General features: G+C 36.2%; 1 protein-coding gene across 1 annotated transcript; it reads left to right on the top strand.

The window, feature by feature from the left end:
* The first annotated feature begins 20637 nt into the window (after positions 1–20637).
* Positions 20638–26828, top strand: stmn4 (stathmin-like 4). Its single transcript, XM_067417788.1, has 6 exons — positions 20638–20739; positions 22112–22169; positions 23941–24036; positions 24184–24389; positions 24469–24660; positions 25513–26828. The coding sequence occupies exons 2-6, from the start codon at positions 22157–22159 to the stop codon at positions 25570–25572; spliced, it is 567 nt and encodes a 188-aa protein (XP_067273889.1). The 5' UTR covers positions 20638–20739; positions 22112–22156; the 3' UTR covers positions 25573–26828.
* The last annotated feature ends 86 nt before the right edge of the window (positions 26829–26914 follow it).

Below are 26914 nucleotides of genomic sequence, written 5' to 3'. Positions count from 1 at the left end.
TCCACTAATGTTTTATGTTTTTTTAACTATCGTATGCCTTAATTTGATCAAAAATCCAATAAAAACATTAAGATTGTGACATATTACAGATGGTTTCCTGTTAAAATGGGTTATAAAATGTAATTTATTCCTGTGATCAAAGCTGAATTTTCAGCATCATTACCAGTCTCCAGTCTTCAGTGTCACATGATCCTTTTTTTAAATGGTCAGGGCTGTGATGCAGGTATGTTTTCAAATTCATCGTATACTGTGGTTTATCCATTTAGAAGTGCTGGCAAACTATTCCATGCAACATCTGAAGAAGAACATGTCATAGATAGGTCAAATTTTTGTAAGAAGTGCATGGTTCCTGTACTCCATTAGTTTCCTGTCCCTCCCTATAATCTGTCTAAACAGCTTGGTTTGCTCTCGGATCTAGTCATTGAGAACTTTCCCCAACAGCCAGCACAGAATACACATTTCGTAATGAGCTGACCAATTAGCTTTATCTCAATTAGGGAGTTCCTTTGTTATCTTCCTTCTAAAATCCAGTATAGCACTACTGTAGATCTGAAAATGGAGAGCTTTCTTTTCCCTGAAGACAACAGTGAGAGCAAAGGATGGGATTTGTATGTAGGCCTGCAAGCAAAATGATATTCATCTGAGTAAATTATAGCTGGATACATCTGCTGCTATGAGGCTTTTTGAGATAAGGCAGCCTGCCACTCTTCTCAGTTTACAGTGAACTCAGCATTTTTATGTAGCCTAGTTTACAGTGAACTCAGCAGTTGCCTTGCTTAATCTATTATTCATACATAATAGCTTCAATGATCATAGTTACTTAGCATGTAGAGGAATTATTTTTGCTGTTTGAGGATGCAAGTAGGAGAGAAGGGATAATTGTTAGGCGTTTAGCATTTTGCTTATTTATTCAAATTATATTCCAGACATACAGTATTAGCAGCCATTATGTCAGTTAAATGTATAGCAAGTCAGATATATTAAACTTGAAGTGCACAAAAGGCTTTTACATTCACCTAGGCTGTATAATTGTAACATGATGAGATTAAAGAGTTAATGAAAAAGCCATATAATGTGCAGAGTGGTGCAGGGATGACATGATTTTCTATTGGCTTTTGGATTATTGCAAAAAATAAAGTCTGTAACTGAAAATAGCTTATGACTGATTTGTTCATCATGATAAACTTCACAAATTAACACAACTTTCATGAAATTTTTTTTTTAATTTTGAAGATTTTAAATACAATTGGTAGAAGCCAAAACTAAACTATTAAAGGAACTATAGCACAGTTCTTCAGTACCACCATAACTAAGCTTCCAACAACTCTTTCAGTCTATATTTAAAAACATTCGCTCTGAAATTAGAGTTCAAATAGTTTACAAGAGCACGATTATGAAAGCAATGAGTCTACGAGTTTACCTGTTTGGCTGATGGCATTTAATGTCCCCAACAACCTCTCATTTAGCCTCCTTTAGCAGCTGCCTTTTACAAGACAGGTACAGGCTTTCACAAGAGGGTTTTAGTGTTTTACATTGTAGAATAAAGCATGAACATATATTGGGCGTGTGTTCACCATAGACAAGCATTTAATAAATAAAAATAAAATAAAAAAAACATTGACTTACAAAAAAATGTATTCCTGCACTGCACCACTATATATACCATTACTATGACTGGCTATTATTTTGATGTTCTATTTAGTTTCACTTAGTGCCTGTATCTCTGCTCTGTTTAGTTTCTTGTAAAACCTTTTGCGTTCCACCAAGAAACATTGCGTTAGCAAAGACCTCAAAAGGTTTTGTGAGAGAACGCAAAAGCATTGACTTATTGTTTTACCGCCATCTCATATTTTTTTCCACCATCATGTCCCTTTAGAGGCTCTGTACGTTTCAGTTTGCGTAGTTGTTGACTACTCATCCATGTATTTATGGATCTTGTTTTATACACCAGTGCGCAGTCATGTTGGAACAGTAAGGCCCGGATCATACAAAATGCGTTTTTGCAGCAAGAGGCAGTAGTATATTCCTGCACAACCGGAGGCTGCAGTTTCAGGACCCCAGTTTCAGGACCGCAATTCTAGGACCCTCGTTTTTTGTGACAGCACCACCTACAGAACTGGATGATATAGCGGTGTGCTGCAGTTTCAGGACCTCAGTTCTACGACCCAGGTGGTTTAGTTAGTAGCCTACATAGTATCATGATATTTAATCTCAGGAGTATATTTTATGTGATTTTTTAAATTCAAATGCATCAGAGGTTAATTACAAAGTGTGTAATACCTGCTTTGATGCACAATTTTAAATTTAAACAAATTAATTTACACAAAATATAAATGAAAAATGTATATCAATCTTTAAAAAGTTGAGTACCTTAAAAATCTTAATTTCTTGAATTATACTGTATATTGATTAACCTCCTTAAGTTTAACTAATTAGTTCATTATCAGGTAAAATAAAGTTGGAATCAGTATATGCAGTCACTAAATTACATCCAGATATTTTAAAGGTTGTAGAGAGGCAAGACAAGACTCAAGAATGATTGAAGAATATATATTTATGACATTTTAGCAATAACAACAGCACCAAAAAGACCCCTTTTTTATCAGTTGCTGCACAGACAGAATGGCTGTATACACATTATATATACACATTATATATATATATATATATATATATATATATATATATATATATATATATATATATATATATATATATATATATATATATATATATAATATCTGATTTAAGTTAACACTTGTGCACTGTTGGAGTTGTAGAGAGAGAAAGCCAAACAGGATATTAATGTTACTCATGTCTAATTCCAAACTCCAAATTTGTAAGTATATAAGAGCAATATCCACCAATTGAGACAACTCATGAGGCAACTATTGTAAACATTTCCTATATACCTTACTAAGCTAAATGGATGACGACTGACAGTCATTATACTAATCTGGTGAACATAGTAATTTTGATAAATGAGCCAAGGCACAAAATGAACTGTAGATAAAAAAATGAATAAAAAACTGCACAAGTTATAAAAACCAGCAAGTATTACAGAGATGAATATACAAATATATATTGTTATAACCCTCCTATTTTGAAGCGCTCCATCAGAAGAAGACACCACCACTTTCTAATGAAAGGCATGTCCATCTGAAAGATGTGTGACATTGACAGATACTAGCATATACTTGGCAAAACAACAACAAAAACACTGAGATTATATCCCGCACTCATTTCTACAGTGATGGCGTGGCAATCCCTAAAAGCAAAAAAAAGGTAACACATGTCAAAAGCCATGGCCATCTCGGTTACATTATGAAATTTACATAATATGCAGAATAGAATATAATAATATTTGTTTGGAGTAGCTAAATATGCATTTATTAATCACTGCAATGTTATGCCCAGTCTTTTCAGTCCAGCTCCAAGGATAACAAAAAAAACATTTGTGCAAGATTCATACAGAAAAATTAAATTAAAAAAATTAAAGGATTAATTTTTAACTTTTTAATCCTTCACAGCAAAAATATATCAGTACAGGCTATAAGAACGTAGCCAAAGTATAAATGGCTGAACTTGTCAAACATTATGCATCATTTAGACAGACTAATATTGTAGTGCAACCAGGCAGTCAGCGCAGTTATGTAAGAATATTTTATTCTTAACTATGGTAAAACAATGAGTAGGGCTATTCAGCAAGTTTGCCCTCTAATACAGTAAGCTACAGGTAATCGTACACACCCTTACAACAACATGCTTTTGTCATCTTTTTAAGTTTAATTAATGTGCTGGCTGCTGGCTAGATGCATTATAGTAATTAAAAATCAAAAAGGATTTAATAAATCTCAGCCACGCCACGATCAAGAACATCATAGTAGCCTAATTTATAAAACTAGCACACAAATTCTGAATTTGTGTGAATTAATTCTTAATTCATAGTTAGCAGCTCACTTTAGTACATTTTGTTTCATTTAAAAGTTATAAAATAAAACTTGATTGAATATCAGTAGGCCTACTCACAGTCTGATCGGTGTCCATCATCCATCTTAAATTAGTGTTTTGGTGATTCAATTTGGTAGGTGGTGCTGTCACAAAAAAACTAGGGTCCTAGAACTGCGGTCTTAGAACTAGGGTCCTTAAACTGCAGCCTCCGGTTGCGCAGGAATACCCTTCTCGCGAATGGAGCCTTTTTTGAATGGATTTCGGTTGGCAGAGAGCGTTATGCTCGCTGCTTTAGTGCTCCGGGCCAGGCGCCTCACGTTTTAACCGCCTGCTGCGCCTCGCGTTTTTGAAGGAGCGCTCCGAGCGCATGAAGTTGAAAAAAAGTCAACTCTGAACGGAAAAGCGCCCGGCGTCATCATGTTTATTTTCTGTTGTCCAATCGAATAAATGGAGAGGTGGTCTTCTGTTGTGGCGACCGTTGCATTGATTAGACTGACAGGACAGCTGATTCGGGGGTTTCCTAGCAAAATTAAAAAAACTGCAGCACACTGCTTTTTCTGAATGAAAAAACGCCAACCAAAAAAGGCAGTGCAGCGTGCCTCGCGTTTTTGAACCTGAAAAATGCGTTCGGTGTGACCGGGGCCCATCCTCAAACTGTTCCCTAATAGTTGGGAGCATGAAATTGTCCAAAAAAATATTTGGTATGCTGAAGCATTAAGAGTTCCTTTCACTAGAACTAAGTGGTCAAGCCCAGCCCCTGAAAAACAACCCCACACCATAATCCTCCCTTCATCAAACTTTACACTTGGCACAATGCAAAATTTCAGGCAAGTACCAGTCTCCTGGTAACCACCAAACCCAGACTTGTCCATCGAATAGCCAGTCAGAGAAGCGTGATTCGTCACTCCAGAGAACACATCTCTATTGCTCTAGAGTCCAGTGGCTGCATGCTTTACACCACTGCATCCAACACTTTGCATTTCACTTGGCTTGGATGCAGCTGCTCGGCCATGAAAACCCATTCCATGAAGCTCTCTATGCACTGTTCTTGAGCTAATCTAAAGGCCACATGAAGTTTGGAGCTCTGATGCTATTGGCTCTGCAGAAAGTCTGCAGTACACTTAAAGGCTGAGTTGCTGTTGCTCTCAATTGCTTTCACTTTGTAATACCACTAACAGTTATCCGTAGAATGTTTAGTAGTTAGGAAATTTCACGAATGTAATTATTGGACAGGTGGCACCGGAGCTCCTGACAGCGACCCATTCTTTCACAAATATTTGTAGAAGCCGTCTGCATGGCAAGGTGCTGATGATATGCAAACTACAATTTTAGTTTGTTTTGTAAGTTAATTTTTGCGAGAGAGAGAGAGAGAGAGAGAGAGAGAGAGAGAGAGAGAGAGAGAGAGAGAGAGAGAGAGAGAGAGAGAGAGAGAGAGAGAGAGAGAGAGAGAGAGAGAGAGAGAGAGATTGATTTTTAGAACACCTTTATTACACGATACACCGAAACACAATGTTCACCAACAACTTACATTAAATTAAGAAAATTAAGTCTCCATTAACAATTTCACATAAACTCCCTTTAAAACACCAAATTAATGTAAACTTTGTAAGATCATCCATTGCTTTATAATAGTTAAAATCTATTAATATTCTTGATTTCACAGAATTTTTAAAAACTGTTACTAAACTATTACAAGCACCTTGATCAATCTTCTCTTTTCGTGTCATATAAATTGCCATTTTTGCATGTCCTAAAATAAAATTAAACATTTGACATTTATACTTACAGCTCTGGGAGTATTTAAAACCACAAATAAAAGTTTTCAAAGAAAAATCTTCATTAAAACCTTTAAAAAACGTTTTTAAAACTAAAAACAAAGAATCCAGTCTAAAACACTGCATAAAAGCATGAAAAACCGTTTCTCGTTGCAAGCAGAAAGGACAGTTCTGATCAACTTCAGGGTTAATAACAGAAATAAAAGCATTAACAGCAACAGCCCCGTACAACAATCTCCACTGCAAATCTCCAATTCTCTTAGATAGGGCTGGACAATAATTCAATATCAATATATATCGCGATATAATTTTTTTCAATAACGGTGATATGATTTTTAAACACATTTCCGATATTTCGATATGACTGACGTTCAGGGCGCATGCCATCAGAAAGAGCAGAACACGATTGGCTTGCGTGATGACGTAGGCCTACACCACGGACACGCAGCCAGTGCTCAGCAGTAGTGGGCTGATAGATCCAACGGATCCAACGCAGCAAGTTTTAGCTACAAAGAGAGTTTCCCAGACCGCAACACAAATGTGACTTAACGAGCTTCCACAAGTAAGGAGAAATAAATAGTTGATAAGAGAAGAAATACTAACTTTCTTTCTAGTGGCGTGGAAGTGGTTCGTCTATCTAAAGCACTATTCGCACGGGATTAGTATTATAGGGACCACTGTGATTTAGAAATGACTCCTCCACATCTGGGTTTTGCGTGGCGCATTCGCATGGGATAAGCAAAGCCTGTGATTTTACTCGAATTTACTGACTTCTCCCGGATATGATGTTCGTTATAGATAGCTGTATGAAATCATAAACAGGCATCGATATCGTTTTGATTATTTTACAGTAGCCTAATAAATAAATATAATTTCGCTCAATTAGCGAACAGACGCCATGAACTGAGCTCAGACCAGCGGCAGGAATCAGATTTCATTTATCACGAGTAGGAAGCTGACAATATACGGCGGAAGATTCGGTTTCAAAACTAAATGTAAAAGCGCCTATTTAAACAAGATTGTCATTGTACTATACTGTTCTGTTCTGTTTTTCATTCAGAACAGTATTGATGTTAATATTAAACACACCATTCAATCAGATTACTCTCAAATTGATACTCATTCTAAAGTGAAAGTATAATCCGTGTGGGCGCGGCTGCACGGGAATGACTGAACGGTGCGCATTATGAATGCAGACTTTATTCTTCGTGAAAGATAAAGATAGAAATGCTCACAGGGAGAAAAAAAGCTTGCAAAAAGTATATACAATCCCCCTAATCCTGGCCAAATCACAGAGATGTCGATTCGCACGGGACTAATGTTATCACAGGACCTCGGTGTTCGGCGAAATATGGTAGGTAGGCTAATTTGCGGGGGAATTTTTACTTTACAAATTACAGACATGGCCGATTCGCACGGGATTAAGATCAAAGACATTCTCTGCAATTATTACAAATCACCAGAGGTCCCCAGATAATACGAATCCCGTGCGAATGGGGCTGATATTAAACTTGTGCCGGAGAGGTGCCGAGTAGGGGTGTAACAATACATCGACATGGATGCATCAATCTAATGTCTAACAATACGATGCCAAGCGTTACAAATAATCAATGTAGACTATTTATGTAAGAGGCAAGTGGCACATTTGTTTTAATACTTTCCACATTTGCACACAATGTCATGTATTAACACCAATGCGTTCATTCTCGTTTAAATTACCTTTCAAAGCTTGTGAAAGACGGTCAGACATGGCTTCACGAAAATGTATCATTTTCTCCTGTTTAAAGCCTTGCAAAAAGCAGCGTGCACTCATCTCAAACAGAGCACAAATAGGCCACTGAATTGAGTCTTATTTTATTTATTTTTTTGTGCATCAGTAGATAAAGGTATAGTTTTGCATAAAAGGAGAATATAGCGCTATGAATCGTTCTTCACTGAAATTTAAAACTTAAAAGAAAATGCTCAATAAACTGCGTCTGCGAAGTGAGAGTCTTATGTTTATTTGATGGTGATTTCACATTTCTTGTTCGTATAAAGGCTAAATACAAATAAAAGGTGAACATTAATTTATTTGTACCGTTTTTATTTCTAAAATATTATATAGTTTTATAGGAGGTTTCATAGACTTGGCAAATTAATTTTTCAGAAGTTTGTAGGTATACAGAAATCCTTTGTGGCAGTGTTTGGTAGTTTTTCTAAAGCTTTTATATAGTTCATATCGATATCGAAATTATATCGTATCGACCAAAATTAAGAAATATATCGTGATATAAATTTTGGCCATATCGTCCAGCCCTACTCTTAGATAATGGTGACTTATACAATACTCTCCATTCAGGTCTTTCATCAGCCTCTAAACCAAGAACTTCCTCCTTCCTCTTTGGACAGGTACAGCACATGTTTCGGTACCCAGTGCAATTTGTCCCAGAAGAAGTCTATTAGAATTGACTGAATCTTTGATAACAATTCTGCTGGGGGATCCACACAGATCAAGCGGTGCCAGAGAGCAGAGGCAATTACATTATTAATAATCAATATTCGCCCCTTGTATGACAATTTGGGAAGCACAAATGTCCATTTCTGTAGACGTCCTTTAACCTTTTCAATTGTGTCTTCGAAATTTTTCTTGACAGCATTCTCATTACCTAGAAAGACCCCCAAATATTTAAAAGCATCTCTGGTCCATTTCAGACCTCCCGGGAGCACAGGTTCACCACATGACCACCTCCCTACAATTATGGCTTCACTTTTTTGCCAATTTACTTTAGCAGAAGATACTTTCTTAAACTCTTCTAACAAATAAAACATTGTATTAATGTCGTTTTGACTTTTAATTAAAATCACAACATCATCAGCATACGCTGATAATTTGACAGTGTTGGAAGTATTTGGCAAACTCACACCTGACAGTTTAATTCTCAGTGTGTTCAGAAAAGGTTCTATGGCTAACGTATACAACATGCCAGAAAGAGCACATCCTTGCCGAACCCCCCTTAAAACCTTAAAAGGAGAGCATAAGTCACCATTTATTTTCAAAATACTCTCAACGTCACAGTATAAGACTTTTATCATAGAAATAAAATTAGAATTAAAACCAAAAGCTTTAAGAACACTCCACAAATAGCTGTGCTCAACTCGATCGAAGGCTTTTTCTTGGTCTACTGAAATTAGACCAAAATCTGAAAAAGACTTTCCATTATCTAAAATGTCTCTAATAAAAGAAATGTTATCTGAGATTCTCCTGCCTGGCACACAATATGTCTGATCAGGATGGATAATCTGGTTTAAAACATCTCCTAATCTATTTGCCAATACTTTTGAGAGTATTTTGTAGTCATTGCACAGCAAACTCACAGGCCTCCAGTTCTTTATTTCAGTTAAATCTCCTTTCTTGGGAAGTAAGGTAATGACTGCTCTACGGCAGCTTTGTGGCAACTGTCCATCAGTAAAACTCTGATTAAAAACTTCTAAAAGATCTGGTCCCACTTCTGCCCAAAAACACTTATAGAAATCTATTGAGATTCCATCAATTCCTGGCGTTTTCCCATTCTCTATACTGTTAAGAGCTCTCTTTACTTCTTCCATGGATAGTGCTTTATTAAAACCAACATTAGATTCCTTAGAAACCTGTGGCAAATTTTGGAGAAAAACATTTTCAGAATCTGGCAATTCACTTCTAAACAAATCTTTATAAAACTTCACCGCTCTCTTCCGAATCTCTACAGGATCGAGCAAAGTGGCCCCTGTTTCAGATCGCAGGGCATGAATATATCTGTTTTGTCCGTTCTTTTTTTCCATGCTAAAGAAGAATTTTGATGGAGCATCCATGGACTCAATGTTCTGAAACCGGGATCTGATTATCGCACCCTGTGTACTGAGATCTAATAATTCTTTCAGGGAAGCTTTCTTTCTTTTAAAAGACTCTACATAATTTACAGTTTTTGAAAACTCACATAACTCTTGAAGTTTCTCCAATTCTTCTTCGAGTTTTCTTGTCATTAGTTTCTTATCTCTTGTAACGTTGAGAGTATATTGTTGACAGAGCTGTTTAATTTGCACTTTTACAAACTCCCACCATTGCTGTAAGTTTTTAAAAGAAGATTTCATAGAACGTGCATTTGACCAAAAAAACTTAAAAACATCATTAAAACGTTTATCACCTAATAGTGTGTTGTTAAAATGCCAGTAAGCACTTTTTGGCTTTACACAATTAATAAAAAAAACACATTTTACTAGACTGTGATCCGAGAGTCCAACTGGACTAATCAAACAATCCTTAAAAAAATTGAGTTGATGCCTAAAACCATAAAATCTATCTAGTCTTGCCATGGATAAACGATTTTCAACAGCGTGAACCCAGGTATACTGTCTTTGATTATGATGGAAATTCCTCCATATGTCTATGATATCATGAGACCTCGTAAGCTGAATTAACCGTTTACGTGATGGCATATGTGGCTCAACATGGTTTCTGTCTAAAACACCTTCAGTACAATTAAAATCTCCTCCTAAAAATAAAAAACTCTCCGACTCACAGTCTTTCAAAGTGTTGCACAGAGCGTTTAAAAAGAGCATACGTTCAATTGCTGTGTTCGGTACATAAACACAAATAAAAACAAAAGAAAAATTGTTTTCATAAAAAGCATTAACTTTTAAAAGTCTGCCTTTGATTATCTCCTCAACATTAAAAGAGGTGGGAATAAAACTTTTTGAAAACAGTATAGCAACTCCACCGCTCACTGAGGAAGAATGACTTAAAATTGATAAACCATCAAACTCTGATGCCCAATCTGAAGCGTTTGATAAATCACTGTGGGTTTCTTGTAAAAATAAAACATCCAAATTCTTTTGAGTCGTTAATTCAAATAGTTGTGCTCTTTTCCTACTCTCTCTTGCTCCATTAATATTTAAGGAGGCAAGGTGTATTACTCCCATTAGTAGGAAAAGTAGCAACTCCCATCTCAACCAAGACAACAAACCCAAAAGAGAAAAAACAGCTTTAAACGTTCTGACTACTCTCACTAAATTCTGCTTGAGCATTTAATCTGGTAAAAATCTTCCTTAACCGATAAACCTCTTGATCAGTGAACTGATTCTCACTTTTGAAAGATTTTGCTTTTTCAATAAATTGCCTTAAATCAGGAAAGAACGCCTCAATTTTGACTCTCCTTGTATTTTTTGTGACTTTTAAGAAGTGTTTGATTTCATCCACACTATAGTCTCGGCTGGAGAAGCCGCTCGGTGGTAAACTGCCTGTGAGACTGCATTCAGACATTGCACTGTCACTCTCTGTGTCGGTTTGACTCACTTCCTGAACATCCATTTTTTTTATCTGTTTACCGACGTGACGTTTCTTGGATTTTCTTTTTTGAGGTGCTTTAAAGGAATAGTCTTCCATTTCAAACCCTGAGGCCTCAGCCTCCAAACTCATCTCAAACTGTTTACTAGCTTCTTCTAGGCCATTGTCTTCCTCAGACTCAATCTGTTGAACTATTGTTTCCTCTCCATTTTCTTTATCAGCAACAATAGTTAAAATTTCACTTTCAACTGTTGTTTTCTCATTTTTTTCAATTCTAGAAGGCACACACACACTAGGTCCCGGCCTTCCCTCATCCACAACCGGAGTCACATTTTGCAGATTTTCAGCCCCTAAACCTTCTGCCACTGTCTCATCAGCCTCACCGGTCTTATCTTTTCTAGGACAGTCACGCGCAAGGTGTCCATTTTCACCACAACCAAAACATTTCATTGTGTTTGTTGTTGCAAAGATAACGTAATTGAAATCCTCAACGTTAAAATTTAACTTTAAGTCCAAATCCTCGACATTATCTTTCAACACCATGTACACATAGCGTCTGAAAGACACCACATGTTTCAGCTGCGCAGATTTCCCCCCGATTGGGATCATCTTTATTGTGGAGACCAGTCTACCGTATCTAGACAACATTTCTATTAACACCTCGTTTTTAATGAAGGGTGGCACGTTAGATAGGGTTACCTTTTTCGACGGTGTGGAAAGAGGAAGCACTTGTGTAAACAAGCCACGTATTTCCACGCCGGTCTCCACCAACTGATTCGCCAGATCAATCGTTTTAACAAACACAACAACCGCTCCGTTCATTCGCGATGCCGACAATACGTTCTCACATCCAATTAAAGAACCAACAGCTAAAACACATTCTTCAACCGCTAGAACAGAATCAATCTTTACCGCATGCCTTCTTGTTAAAAACGCAAGATTGTGCGCACCTGGAGTCGCCATACTCCCAGTACAAACACTGGGAGCAGAGAGCCCCGTAAAACTATTCTAAACAACCACCTAACTAAGAACAATAAATACCAGATAAGTACATAAATAAATAGATAAATAAATAGAGATAGAAATAGAAGAAAAGAGGGAAAGATAGTAAGTTAAACACTTGTACCTTACACACTCAAACGCCCCGCGCTCACCTCCACTCACGCTCACTCCACACATGCGCACAAACACACGAGAGAGAGAGAGAGAGAGAGAGAGAGAGAGAGAGAGAGAGAGAGAGAGAGAGAGAGATTTGGATCCACATCTATGCAGGGCAGTTTTCACATTATGAGAATAATACATTTTGATAGTTTTCTGTTTTTTTGGTCTCGTCCCAAATGACTTCCTGTTTTTTTTTAAGCGAGGTTGACCGGTTTTACACAAACAGTTAAAGAAATGTCTTTTTGGACAGAAAAGACACAGAGTTTGTTTTTTTAATTCTTCTTCGGTTCTGTCTTCGGTTTTCCCTTCCTGTTCATTCCTGTCATCACTGGGCCGCAACCTGAACAATGGACGAGGGTTACATCTTATTTGATTTAGTGCATGGGAGTCTTGTTACACACACACACACACACACACACACACACACTTTAGACCTCAGGCTGAAATGATCAGATTCCACACAGAGGTCTTGGAATGAAGCATAAGATCTGGTTTCAATTAACCCTGATCAAGAGGGCAGTGTCACAAGTCTTGAGGGTGAACTTAGCTACTCAAACCCCAAAAGAGATACATTGTGTCTAGTAAACTGCTGATGAAAAAATGTTTGTATGGATATATGAATGTGGGTCATTGACAAATAAAGCTTCAAAAGGGTGTTTTTTTATCTTTTCAAAATGTAATGCATATTTCAATTCATGTGCAAGTTTTTTAATACATTTTTTTTTTTTTGATGTTTTATGTTTTTTGTACAGTTTTTATGTCAGGAGGTATAACCAAATAGTTGTGTATGTAGTTGTACCACCTGACATGGAGAGTGTACCAACCTATCCATACTTGAAATTGGTAGTTTTTACCAGTATTAGAGAGAGTTCTATAAACCATTTCATAGTTTTCTTTGTCTGTTCATTTGTTCAGACAGTTGCACCACCTGACATTTTGTGACAAAACATAAATTAATATGTAGCCTATTATTTAAATGTACTAAAAATGAATTCAAATAAATAGGTTTTATTGAATAAATGTCATGAATTTATCAAGATATTTTAAAAGGAAATAATGTGCTTGGACACAAAAATATGCATGCCATGTTATTGACCCATGTATATAAATATGTATTTATACAACTGACAGAAATTAACATTTTTATTTAGCAAGCATGCATTAAATTGACAAAAGGTGACAGTAAAGGTATAATGTTTCAAATAAAAGCTCTCCTTTTGAACTTTCCATTCAATAAATAATCACATGGCTGGATGCTGAAAATTGCTATTACTGCATAAACTACATTAATATATATTCAAATTAAAACAGTTATATTAAATTGTAATTATATTTCACAATACTCTTTTTTTACAACACTGTTTCGATCAAATACATGCAGCCTTAGTGAGCATAAAAGGCTCTATTTAATCAGCGTCTAAATAAGTTTAATCAAATATGATAAAATATAGGATATTATTGTCTGACTTTGAGGCTAATGGTGATAATATGCTTTACAATATAGAGGTTGGAAAGAAGGATAGGTGCTGCAGTCTGTTGCAGAAGGTCTATTGGAAAGGCTGAGATCTGCAACCCTGCTAATTAGAGTCTCTTGTCTTGACAACCTGCAGCCGCAGACACAGAGAGGGCAGGGTGTCACAGGGTGGTACATTGTCCACAGTCACCCACTGCGGTGGCCCTTCAACTTCTCAGCTCAGACTCTATGGAAGTCTGCGGGTGGAGTCACTTGGGTTGTATACATCACTGCTTCCCTTTTCTCTGGAACTCCATTGCTCTTTGTTAGAGTGCTTTACTTTTGTTCTGTCATTGAAAAGAGGATCAAAAAAGGGTTGGGAAAAATCCTTGAACAGTGACCTGGGAAGGGGTTTTTAATAAGTGTGTTATACACTCAACTTTCCAAACTAAGCTCTTAGTTAGTAGTAGTCAAAGATGTGATAATAATTTTCTCCACTAGGGGGAGACAGATTGTAGCTGCGTGACTGAAGCGCTGTGCAGGAGACGCTCAGATGACGGCACTCACTGGCAGTAAAAGAAACGTATGAATTCATTTATTAAATGTATGGTGTGCTTAATTGTTTAGCTTGTTTAAAATTAAATTAAATTGGTGTTCACATGTGAAAATACTTCAATTTTAATCTAATATATAGGATAGATTCATTTATTTTTATTAGGTTCTGTGATTTTTTTATGTTTTTGAAAGTAAATAGTGCTAATATGCTGATTTTCTGCTCAAAAACATGTATTATTATTATTATAAAATATTATTAACAATGTTAAAAAAATTGTAGTATCGCTTAATATTTTTGTGAAACCTTTATATATATATATATATATATATATATATATATATATATATATATATATATATATATATAATTTTTTATGCCACAATATTTTTCAGGATTCTAAGGAACAAAACATTTAAAAGGACAGCATTTATTTGAAATAGAAATCTTTTGTAACCTTATAAATGCCTTTTACTGACATTTTCAGTGCTGGGCATAGTAACTTTTAAACGTTACAATACCCCTTCTGTTTGGACCGGGACTCAAACCTGGGTCCACCGGCATGAGAGTCGGACGCTCTAACAAGGAGGCTAAAGGCTGCAACCTCTAGCGTCAGTCGCTAGAGCGTCTCTTGAGGTCAGAGGAGTGAGGTTTACTCGCACAGCAACTACTACTAGCTGGCCTCTGTTACACAACTAGTTACTTTCCCTAAACAAGTAACTAATTGTATTATTTATTTACTTTTTATGAAAAGTAATGTTACATTTTGTGTTACTTTTTCTCACCTGGGCTTGCTTGTTTTTGTTTTGTTTGTTTTTTTAAACAAAAGTTATATTTTTGGCAAATGCAACAGCCCTTTCACACCAAAAGCAAAATTAATAAATTTAATTTACCCAATGTACAATAGATGGACTTTCAGCTCTGCTTCTATCCCTGTTGGAAAAAAACAGCATATGGTTAGGTATGTTTTGAAGAATGGTAGCTTGTTTAGAGCTGGTTTAAGATGGTCCTTGGCTGGTCATGGGCAGGTCATGGTCAGCTCTGGACCAGTTTAAACCAGCTCAAACCAGCTGTCATTCTTCAAAACATACCTAACCAGCATACTATGTTGTGGGTTTTTTTCAACAGGGATTAGCAGAAGATAAGATGAGAAGAAAGTTTAACACTCTTAAGTCAGCAATAAAAATTAAACCAAACACAAAAGTGATGTTTATCAAAAAACATTATTTGCTTATTATGTTGAATTGGACCAATGTCATTAAGACATTCGTTCATGAAGTGAGACAAAATACAAAATGTATTATTTGTATTATTTTATTTGTTTAATTATTGCAGGTTTGTGTAATATTCTTTTTGCATTTCACTGTTGTTATTCGTTTTGAGGAACAATGAATCTGTTTTTGTGCAACTGAAATGACTAAAGCCTGCTCACATTTATTCTAAAACTACAATCATGTTCACACAGCGCACTCTCAACACAGGAGAGCTGTCAATCAATTCATGGAAAAACAAAGTAAGGCATTACGTATTTCTATAACTCAGATGTTTTGTTGTAAATCTAAAAGTAATGCATTACCTTAATAGTTACTTGAAAAAGTAATCTAATTACGTAACTCGCATTACACCCAACACTGGTCATTTTTAAACAACTGAATGCATTCTTGATAAATAAAAGTATTCATTTCTTTTTATTATACTTACTGACAATTCATACTGACCTCAAACGTTTGAACGGTACTGTATATATTTAAGTTGGTGTCTATTGTGATATAAAACAGTATAGTAATGTGCAAGTGCATACATGTTTTTTCCAGACTTCTCTGAGTCCCAGTGATAGAGGGGGAGAAGCGAGTGCTGTGATCCAAGCTGGCAGAGTGGCAAAATTACTGAACACCATGATGCCTGCAATCTGCAAATATCCTGCATGTCTGGTATCTGACATGACGGGGACATGAAACACAAGCTGTTGAATTACCCACCATCCTCTACCACCCCCATTCTAGTTAAGTTCTGTGCATACTAAACAAAATCAGCCTCTGCACACTAAAGAATTCGAAGTGTGAAATTTTAATTTCAAATCAAAAGATCAAGAGAGAGCCGAAGGATCTGTCCATAAACACTTCACTCTTGAATGCAGTTTAATTCACCCATAAACTATGACCCTAGGCAGTGACCCATAATAACTTAATTCCCCTCTAAGCCATTTTATGTGAGCAGTGGTGCATTTCCAGACCACCTTCTGTGTTTTTACCTGCTAAGGTCACTGACAGGAGGAAGTCATAATGAACATCTGGAAAAAGTGTGAGTCTATACGATCAATTCTTACTTTTTATGTCTGAAAAACAAATCTAAAATGTCTCAGAAGCTGACATTTAGACTGTATTCAGAGGAACCATGCTTCATATTCCTATGTGATGGACATTTTCAAATGTCTGTCACAAAAGAAATTAGCTTCACATCCGCAGAAACCGGAATAGTAGGAAAAAAGCAAAGAATTTGACTTTCTCTGAGGTTAACCACTCATAAAAGTAAAGGAATCAGATTTAATAAAGTCCAGGCCTATTTGAGACCTTTACCATCAGAATGCTTTTTTTATTTTATTATAAAATTGGGTTTTACCGCAACTAAAACAAATAGACTGATGTTTATGTTGGGCCTAGAATAACCTTAGAAAAGTTTCCGTTTGGTTTCATGATTTCAGACATCTGAAACTCTCGTACCGAAGCTGCCAATAATTTCCAGACAGTTGTAGATGGCGCAAGACTATCTCCATGGCAACAAGCCTGACAAGAGAGCATCTGGCATGTCAACAGGTCCGAGTGGGAAAGGGGGGAGGGGGTTATGTAGGGTAGCAAGAAGTGCAAACATTATTTAGAGTCCCAGAACATACTAGTTGGAGTATTTTGAGGTCCCCTAATCCCACCCATGGCAATTTCATCTACATTTTACATATATGCCTGTAAGGATCTAAAGAAAAGGCGCATTTAGTATGCACTAAGATCCCTCGATTTAATTACAAATCTCCAAGGAGATAAAAATCCATTTCCTGCCCTTTAATCTTGTCCTATCGGTCTCTCTCCCTCCTTTATCTTTCTCTCCCTCTCTCCCTCTCTCTCATCATGTCCCATTACATCACGGGTGTCATTTCTCTGATTAGCAATCACAACCTAAACTCTGCAGAGAAAGAGAAATGTTGAAAAACATAACCACCCTAACCAGAAAAAATAACCAGGCTGGCAAATAACTGACAAAAGCGGGTCCAAGAAATGTGGTCTGACTGGCTATGAAAATTGCAGACAATGAAACAATGTAATTATTCACTGAGAGGCACTGCAATTGGATTTAAAGATGCCTTCTTATCGGAATCAATCTGTGTGGGTGAAGTCATCAGAAAGCACAGGATGATGTCAGCCGTATTCACAGATCTACAGAGTCATGCTTTGCGCTGGAGTTAACCAGTAAGAGGTGTGCGCTTACATGAAGCTGAAATATATAGGCAAAATCATGCAGGTTGGTATTTAAATACAAAGGAGGAGGTGTTTTTTATCCCAAACAACTTGAAGTGAATGTGCGCAGTGCTGATAAAGCAAGACTGTGCTTCCAGTAACTGTCTAGCCTAATTTCTGTCACACCTCAGAGGGATTTAATAAGGGTTCTCAATCTTTATGCTTCCACTATTCCCGTCCCCTTAGATCGATACATAGCAGCAGCCGGGGGACGTTTGCAGAATCACATGTGCTGCTTACGTTGCAAGAGTCTCTGGAGCCCTGCTTGGCATGTTGAGGTGATATTCAGTGGGGTCAAAAAGTTTGCGACCACTAGTGAAAAGTGCTTCTATTTTTAAAAATATGTCATTACAAATATTAAGGCAAATTTTTACCGCCACTGTCCTCGTATGAGGACATTATATTTTAGTGAATTTCTTAGACACCATACATGTCTTACGGGCCTTTCAGAGATACCATTTGTTTTGAGGTTTCACCAGAACAACAACTACTTGTCTTTAAAAATGACTAAATGATGACATTTAGCACTCTTATGGAAATATGATCTAAATCTGATTAAAGTTCAAATAGTTTGTTATAAATCATCATCAAAGGAAAATGTTATGAGATTTCTAATCTAATAAAATACGACTTTCTGCTACAAAACAGGGCATTGATTTCTCAATAGAGGACACCGGGACTTAAATCATGTTTAGAAGGCATTTTAGGAGACAATAAGTGGATATGGAAGGAAATAACATATTAATTCCCCTAAAATATTCAATATCATTATGAAAATATTATATATATGACACTTATTTTTCATTACATGTTGCTCCAAGAACACATGCAAATTAGAGACAGTACATTGCATTGATTGGGAAAAGAAATGTAGGGCCATTTGACCCACATATTGCATAAAGTAAAATGGTATATCAATTAATTCCATTATATCTTTGAGAATCATCTTTAAAAAAAAAAAAAAAAACGTTTGGTTAATAAAAATCCTGAAACCTAAAAGTTGATTGGTGAATGAAAAAACAAACATTGTTTTTGCCTTTACATGTCATTTCATGTCATTATTTTTTTTAAAGTCCCGGTGTCCACTTTATATGTTTAGAGCATAAAATATGAATAAAATATAATTTTAAAAACAAAAAATCTATTAGTTTCTTATGCTCTATTTTTTTACTTTATAACTTTATTGTCCTAAAAGGCCATTCTTGTGCAGACAGCAGCATACATACATGTTCGTTTAGCCACATAGTACACATCAAATAACACACATTTATAACAAATAATTTAAAATAGTAATAGCAGCAGGTATAAAGGAGTTTTTGTGTCTATTTGAGTTACACAAGGGGAGTTTAAATCTCCGACCCTATGGAAGCAGTTGAAATTCAGTACACAATGTTGGGTAACATCTAAATGGACTCGCTGGGCTTTCCTAGTCACCCTATGTTCATACATTTGTGTAATGGTCCTTATATCAGTTCTAATGATCTTGCTTAACAATACTATTCAACTTACCTATTCCTAACAATCAAGTTATCATACCAGCAAATAATAGAGAAACTTAAGACAGATTTACTAAAACAAGAGTAGAACATTCTCATAAAAGAAACATCCATCCAAAAAATACATGTGTTGAAGAGCTTTTCCTCTAATGCTATCAGTAAATAATGTAAAGACATGACAACATACTACATTCAAAAGACTTTGTTTTCCTGGGTCTTGGGAGGTTAAAATGTAATATTTTTCTATATCAAAAATTTGGCCATGGTACACATTTTGGATAGACCTTAAAGCCTAACTTTTATCATTACATCTCTTATTGTGATGATTTCTCTCTTTCCAGTCATTATTTATGACTAGACTGGACAGTGTTTATGATGATAACAGTGTCAGTCATCATCATGACTGAAGATCTTATCAGAACAATTCAATGTCTGTTGCATTGCAGTACAGTACAGAGACACTCCTTTTTATTTCTTTCTCTCTTCTTCTCTTGCTGTGTTCAAGCATCCCTTGCGGACCGACATCTGGGTGACATCATATAAGAGGTGATGGAGTTCTGTAGCAATAGAAGAAGGGGCAGTGGCATTGTTGCCAGGTCTGTGATTTTCCCACAGAATTAGGATAAACTTCTAAACAGATTTTTTTTTTACCATGGCATGACATATTGGATAAACCGTATTTGACTGAAATGCTTGTATTGAAATATTTGACCTATTTTACATTCTGGGGTTTGTGAGGGAGGGCACTGGTAGGGAGCTCTTTTGCTCCTTTACTAATAGTGACTTTGGCAGACACAAAACAGTGACTGTAAATTATGTATTTTAGGGATGGGAGTGGCAGATTTTGAGGTTTTATGTGTGGTACAGTGTGATTGGGCTAGTTTTGGGTTATTTTTAATTGACCAGTGGGCTAGTTTTGTCAGGAGACTTCAGCAAAACTGGGCGGTGGTTCAAAAATTGGACATGCAGTTTATGCATTATAAAAATAAAGTTTAGAGTACAATAGGGCAATGTCCAATCTAAATAAATTTCCAAAATATTATATTATAATATAATATAATATAATATAATATAATATAATAATTCATCTTTTCTCATTCATTTCAAATTAAACATTTTTGTTATTGCTTTTGGTTGTTTTAATGATAATAATAATATTTTTTAATATTATTGTACAGTTATTTTGATATTATAGTAATTCTGTAAACTCCAATCTTTGTCTTTTGTCCCTTGTCATCTACAGTACGTGTTAGGAAACACCCGTCTTCTATTTTACACCTGCAGTAAGGCACAAAGAGTTAACACCGCCCGCCCTTCTCTGTGATGGAGCAATGCTGGCCCACGGTGCTCTGCCACTCACCTCGTCCAATGGCAGCACTGGAAGATGATGTCATGCGACAGGAGGGGGTGCCGCTGCTGATGCTGCCGAGCTCTTGTATCCGAGGAGCAGCAGTCACGGAGCAAAAGAGAGGGAGCTGTAAAAGAGGATACAGGGAAAGAGAAAGAGAGGGGGGAGATAGGGACAACACCTCACCAAGGAGAAAAGGTAAGCGTGGGCATCACAAAATCAAATGAGGCTCTACTCTGATGTTTTTGTGATTTAAAGATTGATCACTAAAAGGAAAAAGGTTACCTTTGACGGAAAGATTAAATGTGCCGCATCAGACGTCTATTGTGGGAACTCAGTGTTCTTACAGCATGCTGTGTCTGCCATCAATAATGTATGCCAAGCAACTTTTATATGCATGGAAATTGATATTTATGCAAATGTATGTATATCTGCACTAAACTATGTTATTCACACAGAGGCATGAGTAAACAACCTTTCACATACCGACTGCAGTGTTTAGCATTTGGATTCATTTATAGCTACTTACTGTGTTTTTGCATTTATATAGTAATTTGAGAAATTATTTTTCTTGTGTTGATCCTGACATTTAGCATATATGCCATTTGTTGCAACCAATAACAATTATGTAAAGCAGTCATGAATTTGTTTTGTAATGGTGATGTGAGAATATAGTGACAAAGACAGTACAATATTGCAAGGATAAACAGGTATCTCCTTCTGTAACAACTAATGAGATGTAAATCAACAACTATATATGCAGTAAGGGACTATTAATCCAAATGCTAATGAGTGTGTGTATAGACAAAAGTAGTTGAATGTATGACTATGAACAGGGCAGGGCAATGCTTGTTTCTCAGTGGTGTCTCTCCGTAGGGGTCCATGCTAATTTTGCTTATGATTATAGCTTGAGACAGACATACACCACCACCACCACCAGGTGACCGCCCAGGCCACCATCTCTTTAGGTTTTAGTGCTCCCCAAGCTGAACAAAGCATCACTGTGTCCTTCCATTAAGCTCTTACACCTGCTATGGAATGTCATCTGGGTTGGCGTTTGGGGTTTGGGGTTTTAAGTTTTAGGATTTATCTAATGTTTAATATTTGCTTTCTAAAACTGTCTCGTATGCTGATAAGAGGCAGCTTTCAGGCGGAGTAACAATACAGAGATTGTGCGTGACACTCCCTGCTGCTCCTCATCTGAATTCATGCTCCTCTCTCACCAAGTGTCCTGCCACATCACAACACAAGCGCCTTTTACACACATCTTATGCACAATGGATCTGCATTTCACATATTCTTTTTGAAAGTACGAGGCATTGTATTAATTAAATGGGAGTTATTTTATAATTCTCATGTTTCAGAACATTTACTTGAGAGCAGAGTGATTTATCCTTGTGGACAGTAAGCTCAAACCACACACTTTTTCCTAATCCTCTCTCTCTCTCTCTCTCTCTCTCTCTCTCTCTCTCTCTCTCTCTCTCTCTCTCTCTCTCTCTCTCTCTCTCTCTCTCTCTCTCTCTCTCTCTCTCTCTCTCTCTCTCTCTCTCTCTCTCTCTCTCTCTAAACAGGACAGAACGAAGGGTTGTAAGCGACACACAATACTGCATAAACATGACCTTGGCAGGTAAGCTACAAAAGTGAGCCCTTATTCTCAAACTCCGAAGGCCCCATTGTCAAAATCAATATTTAAAGGCAACACAGACTATGATTTCTGAGCTAAAATGTTAGCACAGGTGCTTGGATTAAATCTTTTTAGAAACTATAGAGAAACTAGGAGAAAAAGAATACAATAAAATGATTATGATTAACTTGATCAGAGTATCAGACATTAAAAATGCCAATATGAGCATTTTAGATTTGTTGATTGATTAAAATGTAAATTAAGTTGGCAGAGGTTTTAACATTACACTGCAAAAAGTTTTTTTTCTTTTCCATAGTAACACATATCATGCATATTTGAAGCAGGTTTTTTATTTAAATAAATATTCGGCCCCACTTCATATTAGATTGCCTTAACTACTTACATCAAAAAAATAAGTACATAGTACTCATTGTGTTTGTATTGTACTGCTGTACACTTTTGCTGATATTGAGGAGGGATACATTTAAAGTTAGGGACAGATGTGGTGGTATGGGTATGTTTAAGGCTAGGGTAAGGTGTAAGGGATGTGTCACTGGTGTAATCATAAATTTAACAACATCAATTTATTACAGATGTAATTACATGCAGCTAATTTAAAAAATGTAGGTCAATGTAAAAGCATGTATGTACCCACAATAAGTCCATCGTATCAAATGATAAATTAAAATGTTAGTACATATTAGTTAAGGCCACCATATAAAGTAGGTCCCACAATTCTATATTATAGTTAAATTATGTAAGAATGTTAAATGTTTAAAGCCACAATATGTAATTTTTCGCCACTAGAGGTCACATTTTCAAAACAATGGAGCTTTTATTATGGAGCAGATGACCGCTTCTGCTTCTTCCGTTCATGCATATGTGGGGTAACGCAGCCCTGTTTATCATATTAGATACATTTGAGTGTGTTGAAAGTTATAATGCTTCTCTGTGTGTTTGCTCGGCAGCTACTATGAGATACTTGTTGCACACATAAACTAGATCATTATTATGCATGGTATAACAGCAGTAACTCAAGAAAACGAGATTTAAACAATAAGACTAACTGTGTTGAGCTATATAGCAATGACTAGTTTTCAATCGATGACTTTATCCAAACAGTTGTTCACCTGTCTAATAAAACATAATATATTAAAGTCTTCTAAAATAAAATCGAAATAGAGGGCAATGCGGGTATGATGTCATCGATAGGTGACTCACTGACACGGTCTGTCTCCTGGTTAAAATAGCTTATTTCTCTGGATTTAAACATTCTTGGAAACATTTGCTATAATTTAAGTACACAAGTCAACAAAATATATAACATTGTTCTAGTGGTTTTTGGAAAACATTTTTAAAAATGAAAAATTGTGCCTTTATTTATATTTTATAAACCAAACAGGTTTCCCAAATGCTCCCTCAAACTCCCATTGGCTGAGCAAACACCAGTTCCGCCCCCCAAATCTCGTGATTGGTTGGATTTATCAGAGAGCCTTTTTCATGCAATTGCAAATAGCAGATAGAAAAGAGATTCCACTGTTCTGTTTATATATATATAGACATTTCACAGACGCTTTTATCCATAGTAACTTACATTGTGTTCAAGATACACTGAATACATACATTTTAGCAGTTTATACAATCCCTGGGAATGATGTTTTACTTTACCCTATGGTTTATTCAGTGAAATCTGTCAGGTAGCTTAGATTAGACATATTATGTGCAATTTATATTTCCGAGGAATTTTATATTTACCTGATGTTTCCATACGCAGCATATCGAGACAAGGTGAAGGAGCTCCCCCTAGTGTCATTTCTGTGCTCCTGCATCAACTCGAACCCTGCAGAAAATCCCACATACAAGGCTGAGGGTAAATAACAAAACATTGCTCATCAGTATTTATATTTTATAGACACGTCTCTACCACTAAAACGCAATGAGCTTAAATATAATAAAGACTTGATATATTATGCTCACACTCTCACAGTAAGCACTCTGTGTGTGATCATTCTTAAAGATGCAGTGGATCTCAACTGGTGTGTGATCAAAGATATGGAGGTCATTGAGCTGAACAAGCGGGCCTCGGGCCAGGCATTTGAGGTGATCCTGAAACCCCCCTCTTTTGACGGCGTGCCTGAGCTTAACACTTCCATGCCCCAGCGTAAGGACCCCTCACTGGAGGAGATCCAGAAGAAACTGGAAGCAGCTGAGGAGAGACGGAAGGTTGGAATTTATACTCGCATACCAAAACCATCAGTTTCCTTTCGTTCGTATTTTGAAGCTGAAACGGTGTTCTCTTCAGTTTCAGGAGGCCGAGATGTTAAAGCATCTTGCCGAGAAGAGGGAGCATGAGAGAGAGGTCATTCAGAAGGCATTTGAGGAGAACAACAACTTCATTAAGAACGCTAAAGAAAAGCTGGAGCAGAAGATGGAAGCCATCAAAGAGAACCGTGAGGCTTTGCTTGCCGCCATGCTGGAGAGACTACAGGAAAAGGTATAAATGACTGTCGAGGATGTAAAGTACTTGAGTAACGTTACTTCATTACAGAACTTCACAACCCATTTCATAAAACATGATATTCAAACAGGATATCCAACCTTTAGGGCTTGGCTTTTAAGATTTGTTCTAAATGTAAGCTTGTTTTATTAAAAAGCTAAAACTCAGAACATTTGTATTTTTAAACAGTTCATTACAATCAAATGATAAACCTTCATTGGTATAATTTTACATGTATATACTACCATTCAAAAAATTGGAGTTGATAAGTTTTTTTTATGCTTAAAGTATCCTACTCTTGCCAAGGCTCCATTTATTTGTTCAAAAATACAGTAAAATCAGTAATATTTTTAAATATTATTAATATATTTAAAAAAAAGTATTCCTGGATTTACTCCAGTCTTTAGTATCACATGATCCTTTAGAAATCATGCTAATATGCTAATTTGGTGCTCAAGAAACATTCATAATTATTATCAATGTTGAAAACAGTTGTGCTGCTATATATTTTTGTGAAAACCATGATACATTTTTTTCAGAACAAAATAATTTCCTTGAAATAGATTATAGATGTCTCCTGTCTCTTTTGCTCAGTTTTGTTCTCGTTGAATAAACTGAATAATTTCTTCAAATACATAAAAGAAAAACTAAAATGTCCCAATTTTTTTGTGATGATTACACATTTAGTGTGTTCCTGGCCTTTGTGCATCCGAGTCCCTTCCCAGTCTAACTATAGAATCAGTATTAATATTGCATTAGAATGGGGTGGATAGTTTCCCCGCTTTGTTTATGTCGCTGACACACATGCATGAACACAGGTCGAGTAAGTTTTCTTTTGTGTCTATGTAGGACAAACACGCAGAGGAGGTGAGGAAGAACAAAGAGCTGAAAGAGGAGGCCTGCCGGTAGAGGAGCGCCTGCTGCGCGGGACTGCTCTGGTATAAGAGGAAGGGGAAAAAAGTTACAGAGATGAATCTGGTGAAGAGAAAATAAAACAAATGGTAGCCAATACATCTCAAAAAGGGGACATATTGGACAAGGTTTTGTGGGGATTGACAACAAAGCTACTTAATATTATTAAAACCAGGAAAAAAATATTGTCTAGATGGCAATGCAAGGTGCACTAAGGGTATGTTGCTTGGTTGAGTACAGGAGGTTGCTTCAGAGCAGAAGAATGAATATGCTTAACTGATCTTTTGAAATGACTTGGAGAGACGGACAAGAAGTGAAATCCCTAAAGAGATGCTTTTTATAACCTTCATAAACAGTACAGATGAATGTGTTAACATAAACTACATCTTAAAATCATCCTTCACCAATAGAAATATCTCTTTACGGTCACAAAAGCATCTTTTTTTCCAAAACGTGCCATCTACTGAAGCTTTGGCTCATGCTTTTTTAATGAATATTCCATAATCAATGTACAACCTCAGGCATGCTTATACAATATGTATTATTAAGCATCAGCAATCAGATGGTTAGAGGTTCAATATCTATCATATTTCCTGCTGTGTTGATGCAAGGTGATAATATAATAGTTATAATAGATTATTAGAACATTCTGGATTCCTATCAATATGAACGCTCATATTCCTCTCACCGATTAAAAGTGGAGCACAGTGACACTTTAAGCACAACTCAGAAGCACATTTAGCTTTTTCATTCATTATAATTGTATTTTTACGCTTATCGGTAGGAAAACACATAGTGGCATCTCAGAAAATGAAGAATGAAAGGACTCAGGTGTGAGAAGAAGATCCTGTTTGTATTTGGGAAACAGTTTGAAAGGTTTAGATATGAATGGTGCACTTTGCTTTGGCATGTCACTGAGCTTTACTGTATAGTCTGTTTATTTTACTCGTTCTATACAAAGACAAAGGAGTTTGATGTTGGTGCGCAGCCGTTGTATGTGCAATGATGAGAATTGATGTTAATCGACCTGATTTTGTGAGAAAATGGAACGTAATGCTCCGTGTTTGTAATTTCCAAATGACTGAATTCTCTAAACAAAGTGAAATAAATACTTCTCTTAACTAAAACAAAGGTTTATTTTATGTATTTAACAAGTCTGATTCATACCATCACTGCACTGAAACAAACTATTACAAAGAAAATCAATAAATGTTTATTAACCAAGATTACAATAAATACAAAGCTGATGAAAAGATTGCAACAGAAGTTTTCTGTACCTATAGGCAAATTACCCTTACGAAAGGAAAATATATTTACCAATATTTTATTTTGAAATATA

The sequence above is a fragment of the Pseudorasbora parva genome, chromosome 15 (assembly GCF_024679245.1).
Source record: "Pseudorasbora parva isolate DD20220531a chromosome 15, ASM2467924v1, whole genome shotgun sequence".
Classification (NCBI taxonomy): Eukaryota; Metazoa; Chordata; class Actinopteri; order Cypriniformes; family Gobionidae; genus Pseudorasbora; species Pseudorasbora parva.
The sequence above is the reverse complement of the archived record's forward strand: the minus strand, read 5'-3'. Positions and strand labels throughout refer to the sequence as shown.